The following is a 13623-nucleotide window of genomic DNA, read 5'->3' as shown; positions in this document are numbered from 1 at the left end:
AAAGCGTTCTTCGTTATAAAAATCAGAGAGCTAATTTTACAAATATTATTCCCCACTGGCCTGAGTTAGAAATATTTGAGCTTTAGTATGTTGGGAGGAGGGAGATGTATATACCTGTAACTATATATATGGAGGGGGGTAGATAAGGAAATGGCTAGAGTGAAACCAAAACATGTTCAGAACAGTTATCTCTGGATGGTAAAATTACAGATGATTCTTATTCTCCTCATCATATTTTCTGTGTTTTACACAATGTGCATACATTATTTTCATATCATGAAAATAGATTTATCTGTTAGCTTGAGAAGGTATTTGGGCTTCGAGAGTAGTGAAACATTTTCCCAGCCCTCAACTCATGTATATAAGTGTTTCTGTAGCATTTTTTAAACTTCATTATTTCTGTTCAGCCACACATAGTTCAATCTCTTGGAGACTGAGAGCCAACCCCATCCCTGCTCTGGTTCCTTCCAGGCACCTGCTGTCTTATTGAGTTCATGTTGCTATAACAGTATAACAGATTGGTGGCTTATAAACAACAGACATTTATTTCTCACAGTTATGGAAGATGGGAAGTTCAAGGTCAAGGTACTGGCAGATTTTGTGTCTGGTGAGAGCTTCCTGGTTAATAGACAGCTTCTTCTCACATGGTGGAAGGGGTGAGGAAGCTCTCTGGGGTCTCTTTTAAAAGGGCACTAATTCCATTCATGAGGGCACCACCTTCATGATCTAATCCTCTCCCCAAAGCCCCACCTCCAAATACCATCACATTGGGTATTAGGATTTAACATATGAGTTTTGGAAGGACACAAACTTTCACTCTCTAGCACCTGTCAACCCAGGCTCTGACCAGCAGACTTTGAAAGCAGTGCAGAAGATAGTTCACCTATTCCTAAATATGGGCATGTGTGTCAGGATAGGAAAAAAAAAGTGTCCAAAACGGGCCACCAAAGCCAGGAACTGGAGGTGAGTTTTAGAATTTGATATAGTCAAACTTGTGTTGGAAGATGAAAATGAGGAGAAGTTGGCAGACTGAGCAATGGGCAGTAGTATGCACCAATTTCAATGCTCAAACGATGTAATACACACTAGGAGTATATTGGCAAGAAAGAGGAGAACCAATTAAAAGCCAGAATGGGACAGACCACACCCTCACCCATCGCCCTAATGAATTTCACCAAAGAGCCAATTTGGAGCCAAAATCCTCCATATGTAGGTCTGACACAGGTGTCCCTCGGGTAGCTCAGCACAAACACTGCCCAATAGATGTGCTCCATACACCAGGCAGCAAACCAATCCAGTGAAATCCTCCAGTTAGGAAAATGGAAGCATTAAATGAACAGAGCAAAGGTGGATGGTTGAGTCCAGAATATTGTCCCAAATGAGGCTATCTCCCTGGTTCTTTGTGAAACCCTCTCTGCATGGCCTGGTATTAAAATAGCTCATTCATCTATTTATTCAATTAATAAAAATGAAATGTAAGCACTTTCATAATGATTACTCTGTGTCAGTTACCATGCTAAGCACGTCATTCATATTAACTCATTTAATCCATGCCACAATCCTATTATCCTAGTTGACAGATGAGGAAACGGAAGCACAGAGAAGTCAGGTGGCTTGCCCAAGGTCACACAGATGGCAAGTGTCAGAATCATAATTTGAACCCAAGTCATCTGACTCCAGAATCTTGACCATGGTACTATCCTGACTCCAGTGAAGATCTGTTGAGTCAGATACCATTGGGCCCAGGGGCTAATGTGTATACTAAACCTGCATTCCTGAGAATCCTTGAAACAAGCCTCCATCACCAAAGGTCACCTATCCCCATTTCTTCCTGGTGGGTGTCCAGCATGGCTGACCTGGGAGCCTTCAGTTTTCCATCTTATTCCTCCCCATTACTAAATGATCCTTTGATTTTGCAAAGCCATGGTCATTCGTTCCTTTCTCTTCCTTGCGTTTCTCACTCAATAAGAAAACACTTATTCATTCCTTCACTCATGTATTCATTAAATAAATGTTTCTTGAGTACTTACTATGAGCCACCATCTGTGCTGGGTGCTGGGTTTCAGTGATATATAAAATAGGCAAGGTCACTGCCTTCATGAATCTCACAGTCTGATGGGGAAGGTAGACAAAGGAGACAAGTAAATCATACATAAAATGTCCATCAATGAATCAATGAGTAAACAAAGTTGCAATATATAAATATAATGGAATACAGCCATAAAAAAGAATGAAGTACTGTTACATGCTACAGCTTGGACAAACCTCAGAAACATCACACTAAGTGAAAGAGGCCCCAGACACAAAATGTCACACAGTGTATGATTAGTTTAAATGAAATATACGAAACCGGCAAATCCATAGAGATAGAAAGTAGATAGTGGTTGCCAGGGGCTGAGGGGAGAGGGGAATGGGAACAAGATTTTACTTGGGGATGATAAAAATGTTTTAGAACCTGGTAGAAGCGGTGGTTGCACAACATCGTGAATGTGTGCACTTTAAAATGGTTAATTTTTTTTTTTTTTTTTTGCGGTGCACGGGCCTCTCACTGTTGTGGCCTCTCCCGCTGCGCGCAGGCTCAGCGGCCATGGCTCACGGGCCCAGCCGCTCCGCGACATGTGGGATCTTCCCGGGCCGGGGCACGAACCCGTGTCCCCTGCATCGGCAGGGGGACTCTCAACCACTGTGCCACCAGGGAAGCCCAAAATGGTTATTTTTATTTATGAAACTTTCATCTCAAAAAAAGAAGCAAGTAAAATTATCACAGCATATGATTGAGGCCATCCATTCCTTCATCCCATGTGTACTGAGGACCTGTTATGTGCCCTGAGCTGTGCTGGGCACCTGAGATGAAGGTTCCTGCTCTCGAGACTCTTGGATTCTTCCAGGGTAGGTGGGGGAGACAAAAAAATTTTTTAGTAAGCAAATAAATGGATAAGACATTTTCAGATAGTAGGGAGTGTTATGAAGACACCATGTAAAGAGACTGTAAGACTAAGGGAGCTGAGGAAGACCTGGCTTAGAGGTGAGACCTTCCTGAAGGACACCAAGCAGCCAGCCAGGCAAAAATCTTGAGAGAAAGAGATTCAGCCAAAAGGGTACCTGCAAGTACAAAGGCCCTGAGGTAGGAACTTGCATGACATGTTAGAGGAACACAAAAATGGCCAGAGAGACTGGAGCACAGTGTGGAGTGGACCTGGAGGTGGAAGATAGAAGATGAGTTAGTTCGGGGAAGTGACACTTTTGAGTGAAGATCTCAGATTTTATTCTAAGTACTATGAGATTCACTGAAGGGTTTTTAAGCGAGAAAGTGATGTGCTCTAGTTTAAAACATAGTGCTGACTGTAGTGTGGAGAATGAATTTGGGGAGGCAACGGAGGAGGGGGTAGACAGGGAGACCAGGTGAGTGAGAAATGATGGTGTGAATGAGAATGACAATGCCGCTGGTAGCAATGGAGGAAAAAAAAGATCATATCGGAGATAAGTTTTGAAGGTAGGACAGGCAAAACTTGCTGATGGATTGGATGTGGACACAAAAAAATTAAGGAAGCTTCCTAAGATTTTAACATGAGCAACTGGGGTGGATGGTGGGCTAGCTATCAAGTCAAAGAACACTAGCAGAGGAAAAAGATCAGGGAGATTAATCAAAAGTGTGGTTTTGGACCTGTCGAGTTTGAGATGCCTATCAATGGCCCAGATAAAGATGCCACTGCTAGAAGGAAACAAACGAGGTGATGTGATGGAGAATTATGGGGGAGAGATTGAGGGCAACTGTCTCTTTTTCTTCCCCAGACTCTGAGAGGCTTCCTGTGTTGGAGGAATTATACATCATGTAACTCTTGGTGGGTGGAAAACAAAGTCCTCCTTCCGCCATAGAAACAGGAAGTTCAGACATGAGTCACTTTCCTAGCTTCCCTTGTAGCTCAGGCATGATCATGTGACACAGGCTCAGGCAATTAGATGCAGCCACCTTGGACCCTGGGAACGAAGGAGGCAAAAAAGCAGGTACTATAGAGAACTGACTCAGTTGCTGGTCGCAGTAGCAGTGCCATTCCCAGGGACAGCCAACCAGCAGCTGAGATTTCTGCAGTGGTTGCCATGGCGTCCTCAAGAGCCACCACGTGTCTTTGTATTTTTTGGCTGTGATTCTGATCGGGAAACCATCTTTTCCTTTGCTGTGGCTTGCACTAAAAATCCTGAGTGATGGGAGAGAGTAGAGCTGAGATATTGCACAAAGGAAAGACTCCTTTAAGATGGTAATATTTGGGGCTTCCCTGGTGGCGCAGTGGTTGAGAGTCCGCCTGCCGATGCCGGGGACACGGGTTCGTGCCCCGGTGTGGGAAGCTCCCACATGCCACGGAGCGGCTGTGCCCGTGAGCCGTGGCCGCTGAGCCTGCGCATCCGGAGCCTGTGCTCCGCAAAAGATGGTAATATTTAAGCTGGGTTCTGAAGACTGGAAAAGAGCCAGCCATGGGAAGGAGGTGAAAAGGAGTATACTACACAGAAGGAACAGGAAATCTAAAGCTTTGAAGTGGGAAAGACCTTAGCATGTCCTCAGAGCTGGAAGAAGGCCCGTGTTCCTGGAGGGTAAGAAGCAACAGTGAGGGGGCTGGCTAGATGAGGTCGGTTTTCTCAAAGAGCCAGGATTCCAAGCCACCTCTGCCTGGCTCCAAAGCAGAGTCCATCCAACCCTTCCCTGTAGCCTTTCCCCTCCCCCACTTTTGGAACTCTGCCTGCGCTGTTGCCACGGTCGTCATAGTGATGGGTGCTCTGCTTCACTCACTCTTCAGGCCAGGAAGGAGTTGCGTGTCGTTGGGGGTCCCTACCTCTCCTGGAGAGGACCTCGGGCCAGGCGAGGACCCCAATCAGGGACCATGCCCGTGTTGATACCCCCGGTTGAGCACAGCCAGGACACGCGTGTTGGGCCTCCAGCATGGCGCGAGGCGACCAAGGCCTTGACACAGAAGGCGCACCAGCTGACCGACCGCTGTGGGCGAGAGGCGGTGACCATGTGGCAACCCAAGGACAGCGTGCGGGACCCACACATGGCGCGCCACCTCGGCCGGGCCGCCTACATCCTGCCCTGGCGCTTCCGCGTGGAGATGCTCAAAGGTGGCAGCACCATGGAGAAGCCACCGCCGGGTGAGGGCGTTACGTTGTGGAAGGGCAAGATGAAGCCGCCTGCCTGGCATGCGCGCCTGCCGCTGCCCATGCACCGCGACGCGCGGGCCCTGCAGACGGCCGAGGTGGTGCACGCGCACGCTCGTGGGGCGCGCCTCACTGCCGCCCGCCTCAGCCGCGCCCAGCACCAGATCAATGGGCAGCTGCGGTTGCTGCAGCGCCAGCGGGAGGCTACCGACCACAGGCTCAGCGAAGTGCGCAAGGCCCTGCTTATTAATCAGCAGAGCGTCAAGCTGCGGGGCTACCGGCCCAAGTCTGAGAAGGTGGGACCACCATTCCCCCCAGCTCAGTCGCAAAGACTGAGGCCTCCGCTCCCAGATGCTCTCAGCCTGGGCAAAACCCACCCTATAGAGAGAACTCTCCAACCCGTCCCAGCTCCATTGAGTGGGACCACAAGAAAATACCCCCAAGATGAGGTGCCTTTGTTCCCAGCGCCAGAGGTGGAGATCCACCCAAAGAGATGAGATTCTCAGGCCTCTTGCCCCAGAGGGGGAATCTATCCCAGTCTCCCAGCGAGGGAGAGGTGGGACCCTTGAGTCAGACTAGATGAAATCCTTCCCAAAGAGTAAAATCTACAACCCCCAGCCCAGACATGAAATCACTCACCCAGTCCCTAGGCGCAGAGGGTGAGACCCTCCCACAGGCATGAGACCCTCAGTGCCCCAATCCCACTGAAAACACACACAAAGCCCCCAGCTGAGCAGAGTGGGTGATGTCCTGGTCCCAACCCAGACGAAACTCTCCTCAAAATGCTTATTTTTAAAACCCTAACCAAAGTCCCCCACCAGCCTCAGCGAGTGAGAACCCCTCCCGGGGCCTCACCCAGGCGGAAAGGAGCAGATTTTGCGTAAAGATTGAGACCCTTGGACTCCCAGCCCCTGCACCTGAGACTTAAGCCCCTAGCCAGGGGGAAAGGGTGAGACCCCTAGTCCCAGCCCTGGTGAAATCCTCCCCCTAAAGTGAAACCCCAGACCCCCACCCCAAAAGGGGAGAATATTCCAGCCTCCCTGGGGAGAGATGAGACCCCACCCACAGGGTGGGATTCCTAGTCCCAGCCCCCAGATCCAGATAGTAAGACCTCAAGAAGGCAAACCTATGATGAGACTCCTCCACTTCTAGCCAGGGAGAGAAGATAAGACCATCACCAAGGAAGGGGGACCCTCAGCCCCAGAAAGTGGTGACAACCTTTCCCCAGGTTAAGTCACTTCCATCCCAGCTCACTGGGCTCCTACCTATAAAAAGGGAGAAGCCCCCAGCCCCGCTCTCTAGAAGGTAAGACCTACCCCAAGTGAGAGCCCCCTAAAAGGTAAAGCCTTCTCAGAGAGTGAGATCCCCAAAAGGCGAGAGCGCCCCCAACTCCATTCCCCAAAGCCAGAGTTTATGAGGTTGGCAAACACTCTACTACTCTGGAAGGAGAACTCTCCCTCCAGCCCTCTCCCAAAGGTGTGAAAGAGTCTCTCCTTGTTTTCCAGATCCCTGACAAAGCTGACAGTATGCTTACCTGGGAGAAAGAGGAACTAAAGAAGATGAAGAGGAAGATGGAGGAAGATATGGAAAAATCAGAGGCCCTGCTCAAGGTTGGGAATACCTGGGGCCACTTTAAGGGAGCTGGAGGGGGACCCTTGGCCACCTAATGGGCAAACTGCTCTAACCTTGGGGACTGTAGCAACAGCAAATCCCTCAACCCACACACCCGCCCCACCCTGACCTGACATTCACTGTATTTCCACTTTATGAAAGGGAAAGACTGGAGCTCTGAGAGATGGAGTTGGGCCTCAACATAGCAATGAACATCCCCCTCTGTGCCAAGCCCTGTGCAGTCATTAAGTCTTTAAAATCCTCCTGGGAAATAGAACTATGATCCCCTCTTTAGAGATGGGGAAACTGAGGCTCAGAAAGACATGGCCTCACCCAAGGCATGGAGCTAGCCCGTGGTAGGGCTGTGGTTTCAGCTCAGGTGTCTTTTTTTTTTCCAGCTTTAGCAAGATACAATTAACAAATTTAAATTGTGTATATATTTAAATGTACAGATTGAGGATTTGATATACGTGTACACTGTGAAATAATCACCATAATCACCTCGTGTGTGTGGTGAGGACACTTAGCAAATTTCGATTATAAAAGACAGTATTGCTAACTATAGTTACATTAGATCCCCAGAACTTAATCATCTTGCGTAACTGAAACTTTGTACAACTGGACCAACATCTCCCCATTTCTCTCTCCCCTCAGCCCCTGCCAACCACCATTCTACGTTCTCCCTCTCTGAATGTGACTATTTTAGATTCCACATCTAAGCGAGACCTTTCTGCATCTGGCTTATTTCACGTAGCATAATATCCTCCAGGCTCATCCATGATGTCACAAATGGCGAGATTTCCTTCTTTTTTAAGACTGAATAATATTTCATTATATATTATATATTATTATATACTATACTATATTGATATCTACATAATTTATTAATTATTAATATATTATTATTGCTATATATTAGTAGTATAGTAATAGTATTAATATAATATAGTAATATTGTTATTACTGGTAATTACTACTATTATTATATTACTGTATTATATATTATATAATATCACATTTTCTTTATCCATTCATCTGTCAACAGACATTTAGATTGTTTCTGTGTCTTGACTGTTGTAACTCATGCTGAAATGTACATGGGAGCTGTTTCTCTTCGAGGTCCTCATTTCCTTTGGATGTGTACCCAGAAGTGGGAGAACTTCCTCATGATTTAACTCAGACGTCTTGAGCTCTTTACACTGTACTATGTGCTCGTCTCTGTCAGCTCCAGCCAGGGATGGTCTCTCACTGAATCCTTCACTCTTGCAACAAGGATTTCCTTATGAGATCACTAATGGAGATGGGAGAGTACTTATGTTTCATGGAGCCTGTGTGTACTTTTGACTCTTCCATTTGACAAATATTAATCCAGTACCCTGGTGTCCCAACCACCGTGCCTGGCACTGGGGACAAAGTTGTGAACAGTACAGAACTGGCCTTGCCCTCAAGGAGTTCATATTATAGGGGCATTCAAAGAAGGGAGCGGCCAGGGTTGGGAGAGCGGAGTTGGGGGAAAGGACTTAGGAGCTGGTGCACCTACTGTCCGTGGTGCTGAACCTTAATTGCACTCAACCTACGGCACCCCCAGGCCGCTGTCATGTTCCTTTAAAGCTGGTGATCCTGAAAAATCCTTCAAGGAAGTCTGAAACAGACAAGGGAGAAGACCCTGTGGCCCCCTTAGGGAAGGACTTGCAAGAGAGAAAGGGAAATTGGGAGTTGGGAAAAGACAGACAGATACAAACCCAGGAGAAAAATGCTCACACCAAATAGACATGTTTCAACTTAAAATCATGAACTCAGATCTCAAACTGACACTCAGAGCTTTCCCAGAGATCTCACCATGTGTCTCTAGAAGGCTTGCTGTCCCACTGTGCAAGTTATTTCATACCTTCTCTTCCTTCAGATCTCTCCAACTCCCTGCTCTTTCTTCATTCTCAATGAATGACCCCAATGCATGGAAACCACTGAAGAAAACTTCTCTCATTTTTCCTGTGCCAGTCCTGTAATTCTATCTACCTGCCACACCTACCTTCTCCCCTTCTACTGCATCATCAATATTTTTTTCTTTATTGGATCATTCTCACCAGTGAACAAATGGGGGGTTATCCTTTAATGGATACAGATCTATCTGGGATGGTGAAAAGTTCTGAAAATGGACAGTGGGGATGGTTGCATATTGTGAATATACTTAACGCCACTGAACTGTACACTTAAAATGGTTTCGTTGGCAAATTTCTATGTCTATTTCACCACAATTAAAAAAACCTCTTTTGATCCCATGCACCCTTTCAGATAATCCCCATTTCTCTGATTCACTCACTATCCGATCTTATCTGCACATGCTGACCCTCTCACTTCCTTTGGTCAGGAATCGGATCATTTTCCCCACTGTATCCCTGCCACCTGGCACACTGCCCAGCATACAGGAAGCGCTTAATGAATATTTGCATTCATTAATGAATGAAAGACTTTTAAAATCCATTTTTTTACCTAAATGGATGAATCTCAATGACATGATATTCAGCAAAAGAAGCTGGACATTAAAAGTACACACTGTAGGGCTTCCCTGGTGGCGCGGTGGTTGGGAGTCCGCCTGCTGATGCTGGGGGCACGGGTTCGTGCCCCAGTCCGGGAGGATCCCACATGCCGCGGAGCGGCTGGGCCCGTGAGCCATGGCCGCTGAGCTTGCGCGTCCAGAGCCTGGACTCTGCAAAGGGAGGGGCCACAACAGTGAGAGGCCTGTGTACCGCAAAAAAAAAAAAAAAAAAAAAAAAGTACACACTATGATTCCATTTATATGAAGTTCTAAATTTCAAAAGCTTTTTCTTAAAGAGTCAGGTAGTAAATTGTTTAAGCTTTGTGTGCAATACAATCTCTGTCACAATTACAGATGGTCCCCAACTTACAATGATTCAACTTATGGTGGTGCAAAAGTGATACACATTCAGTAGAAACTGTAATTCAAATTTTGAATTTTTATCTTTTCCCCGGCTAGCAACATGCAGTACAATCCTCTCTCATGATGCCGGGCAGCAGCAGTGAGCCACAGCTCCCAGTCAACCACTGGGTAAATAACTGACACCCTTATAGCCATTCTGTACCCAGACAGCCATTCTGTTTTTCACTTTCAGTACATTATTCGATAAATTACATGCAATATTCAATGGATACACTTATAGCCATTCTGTGCCCATACAACCATTCTTTTTTCATTTTCAGTACAGTATTCAATAAATAACATGAAATATTCAACACTTTGTTATAAAATAGGCCTTGTGTTAGATGATTTTGCCCAACTGTAGACTAATGTAAGTGTTCTGGGTACGTTTAAGGTAGGTTAGGCTAAGCTATGATGTTTGGTAAGTTAAGTGTATTAAATGCATTTCAACATACTATTTTCAACTTACAGTGGGTTTACTGGGATGTAACCCCGTCATAACCCGAGAAAGATCTATACTTAATTTGGCCAGTGGAGCACAGAAACAGCCAGAAACAATATGTACATGAATGAGCACGGCCATGTTCCAATGAAGTTTTATTTACAAAACCGGATGGCCAGTCCAAAGTCTGTAGTTTCCTGAGCCCTTCACTAATCTACTAGGCACCTTAGTGGGAAAGAGGTACAGGGCATCAAGGAAATTTCTGAGGTGATGGAAATATTCTACATTTTGATGAATGTGGTGTTTATATGGATATATATATGAAGTCTTCTGTTTTAATATGACTTTCAAATAATCACAAATATCTAAGGAATGCAATATATTTTATAATAGTGGCAGTAGGATTTGGGTAGGGATGGGGGTCCAGATGCAGTAGAGCCTGGAAAGAGGAACTCTGAAGACAGCTGAGGGTGCTTCATACTGAGTAGAAAAGAGGAAGGGAGACCTGGAGACTAGGGATGGGGGTGGGATAAGCCCTGAATGCAATTGAGGAGAAGGGATGGCACAAGAAGACCAAAGTGTAGGTACAGCTAAATACCTCTCCACTTCACAGATGGGGAAATTGATGGGGGAGGGACTTTCTCAGGTTCCCAGAGCAGAGCCAGGCACAGGACCCAAGCAACTAATACTGGGAACAGGAAAGCTGCCACCAGCCCCTACTGTTCCTTACTCGCCACCCGGGGACCACTGAAGGCTTCTGGACAGAGGCTGATAGTATTGCGCGTCTGAGCTTCCACTTGAAAATGGGTTGCTCCTTTCCGGCTGCAACAAGAACTGGAGAAAGTCAATTTGGAGGCAAAACACTTTGCAGCCACTAGCTGAGAGATCGCGAGTCACTTCCCCCAATCTCCCAGCTTACAATTGACCTCTGCCTCTCTCTCCTTCCTCACTCCCAGACCCTGGCCTCCTGCCGCGACACTCTGGTCTTCTGCTGTAAGGAGAGGCTCCAAGCTGCGGAGCTAATGAACCAGCCGCTGGACAAGATTCTGGAGCAGGCCGGCCGCCACTCTTGGGTGAACCTCTCCCGAGTTCCCACCCCACGCACTCAGGGCCTGAAAACCCCTCCTCCAGACCCTGTGGGCACCTATACCCCAGGTAAAACTCCACAGAAAGGAGTCCACTATAGTGGGTTTCCTCGGTACTCACCTCTCTCCCACTTCTTGGCTGCCGCCTTCCCCGGGTAACTGCCCCCCTCGACCAAGAGAGAGGGGTGCCAGTCTCCAGCAGAGCGCACGTTCTTGATTAGCTCTTTCCCCTGCGCACTACTGCTTCCCACACTCCGACTCGTTCAGTCACTCCCTGATGCTACTCATACGAACCCCGCTATTGGCCCCTCCCCTGGACTTTCTCCCAGTCCATCAGTAAAGCCCCCTTGCCCAGGGCCCACCACCACCTGAGAATAGAGAGGGGGACGCAGAAAGCCAGGGTTGGGAAAAGGAGACCCTGACACCCCACACGCATCCCTCCTCCCCACTCCGTCAGAGTGCGCCACGGCGCTGTACGAAGCCAAGCGACTGTTAATGGAGTCCAAGGACACTTTGCTAGATATGGCAAAGAACGAGGAGGACATCCGAGAACAGCTACAGCAGATCAGCGACCACGTGTGCACCTCGCTAGCGCAGAAAATGCGCGAGACCTTGGAGCTGAAGGTGGGCCCCGCCGGCACTGCTCTGAGTTGGCGGCTGGAGGCTAGGATGCTATAGCACCGAGGAGGGAGAAGGGGGACGCAGGAGGAGAGGGGACAGGAGGCCGATGTGATTCTCCCTGTGCTCCCACCCACCCAGGATAGACTGAACATGACCTTAGGACTAATGAGGGCCACTATCCACCGGTGCACGAAATTCAACCAGGAGATGTGCGTCACCCGCGGCCTCGTCAAAGTACGGTTTGGGAAAAGGGTCTGCGGGGATGCGGCCAGGGGCGTCAGGTAGGCTCGGCCTCACGGCTCTACACACCACACTCCGCCAGGGTCCTCTGTCAAAAAGTCACCTGGAGACTCGAGAGAAACTGGACAGACCTCTGGTTCGCATGTATCAGAGACACGTGGGCACCCAACTCCCGGAGGCCACGCGCCTCGCCCAGGTAAGCCCCTGTCCATCCCCCTTCCGCGTCTGCCCTCCCTCTCCAGGCGCGGCCCTGCCCTGGTAAGACTCGTTTCTCAAGCACACTTAGCCCAGGTAAGACCCCCTCACTCAGGTCTGTGAGTCCTTCAACTCCTCGACCAGAAGGATGCTCTTCAATACCCACACCTGTCTCAAATAAGTTCCCTCAACCTCTGCTCCACCTCTATCCAAGGTCCGCTCCTCCCCGCAGCTGCAGGTGCATCCCCTCCTTCATACCCGCCCTGTCACAGGTTCTTTTCCAAGTACATTCTGGCCCAGGTGTGTAACTCCCAACCCCATTCGAGGCTCGCCCCTCCTAGCTGTGCTCCTTCCCAGGCGAGGCCCTTTCACACACACACCTGACTCAGATGTGCCCCCCATCTGAGGCCCCTCCCCTCTTCAGCTGTTGTCCTTTCACATGCACACCTGGCCCAGATGTGTCCTCGCATCCCAGATAGCGCCTCGCTGGGGCTCGCCTGTTTCTCAACACGGCCCCTCCCCGTCCCCAGGGCACTGACAAACTGCAGCGCCGCATCTCGCATGTGGAAGAGAACCTGAAAGAGCTGCTCTCCATGCGCAAGAACGTCGCCTGGAGCTTCAACTGCAAGAAGATCGGGCAGGACGTGGACTACAACGTGGTGCGCTTGCGCCGCCGCCAGCGGCACCCCCACGTGTTCTATGAGCAGGCACAGCGCCTGGTCAACGACTGGGACCCACGCACGCCACCACGCGCGGAGTCCAGCGTCGCCCGCAAGTGACAGGCGCACCGTAGCCCCAGTCGGCCCCAGCCCAGCGGCCCTCCCTCTCTCCTGACCCAACCTCTCTCCGAGCTCCCTCTAGCAGAATGATAATTTAAAATAACCTAATAATTACCACTTATTAGGCACCTACTGGTCACTTACCCTATAACACTTTATAGGTCGTGTATCCTGGAAGTTAATAGAATGGATTTGGCCACCCTATTTCTAGGGCTCAAATCCTGGCTCCCCGGTTTCAAATTGTGTGGCCTTAGGCAAGTCACTGTTGCTCTCTGGCCTCAGTGTCTCCAACCTGTAAAATGTAGAATTACAGCGTTCACCTGAAGCCTTGTCATAAGGATAGAGGAGTTCATACATTTAAGACCTATAGAATAGTGGCTGCACATAAAATATCTTCAACTGCAGGTGAATTGTTCTTCCTATTTTACAGTTAAGGAAGGTGAAGCACAGTGAAGTTAAGCAGATGCCCAAGGTCATGCAGCTAGTAAGTAGAAGAGATGGAATTTTAATACCGAACTCTACAGCCTGCTCTCTAAGCAGACCTCGGATTCTGCCTTTATTGAC

The 13623-nt window shown here is 48.4% G+C and overlaps 1 protein-coding gene across 1 annotated transcript; it reads left to right on the top strand.

Annotated features, from left to right (window-relative positions):
* Positions 1–4874: 4874 nt before the first annotated feature.
* TEKTL1 (tektin like 1) lies at positions 4875–13059 on the top strand (the record flags this gene model as incomplete). Its single annotated transcript, XM_082836676.1, has 7 exons — positions 4875–5444; positions 6654–6758; positions 11096–11294; positions 11682–11848; positions 11984–12079; positions 12168–12281; positions 12811–13059. 7 exons carry the CDS (start codon positions 4875–4877, stop codon positions 13057–13059), a joined length of 1500 nt encoding a protein of 499 aa, XP_082692802.1.
* Between the last annotated feature and the right edge of the window lie 564 nt (positions 13060–13623).

The sequence above is a fragment of the Leucopleurus acutus genome, assembly GCF_964270905.1.
Source record: "Leucopleurus acutus genome assembly, chromosome: 3".
In the NCBI taxonomy this organism is placed as follows: Eukaryota; Metazoa; Chordata; class Mammalia; order Artiodactyla; family Delphinidae; genus Leucopleurus; species Leucopleurus acutus.
This window is presented reverse-complemented; position numbering and strand designations above follow the sequence as displayed.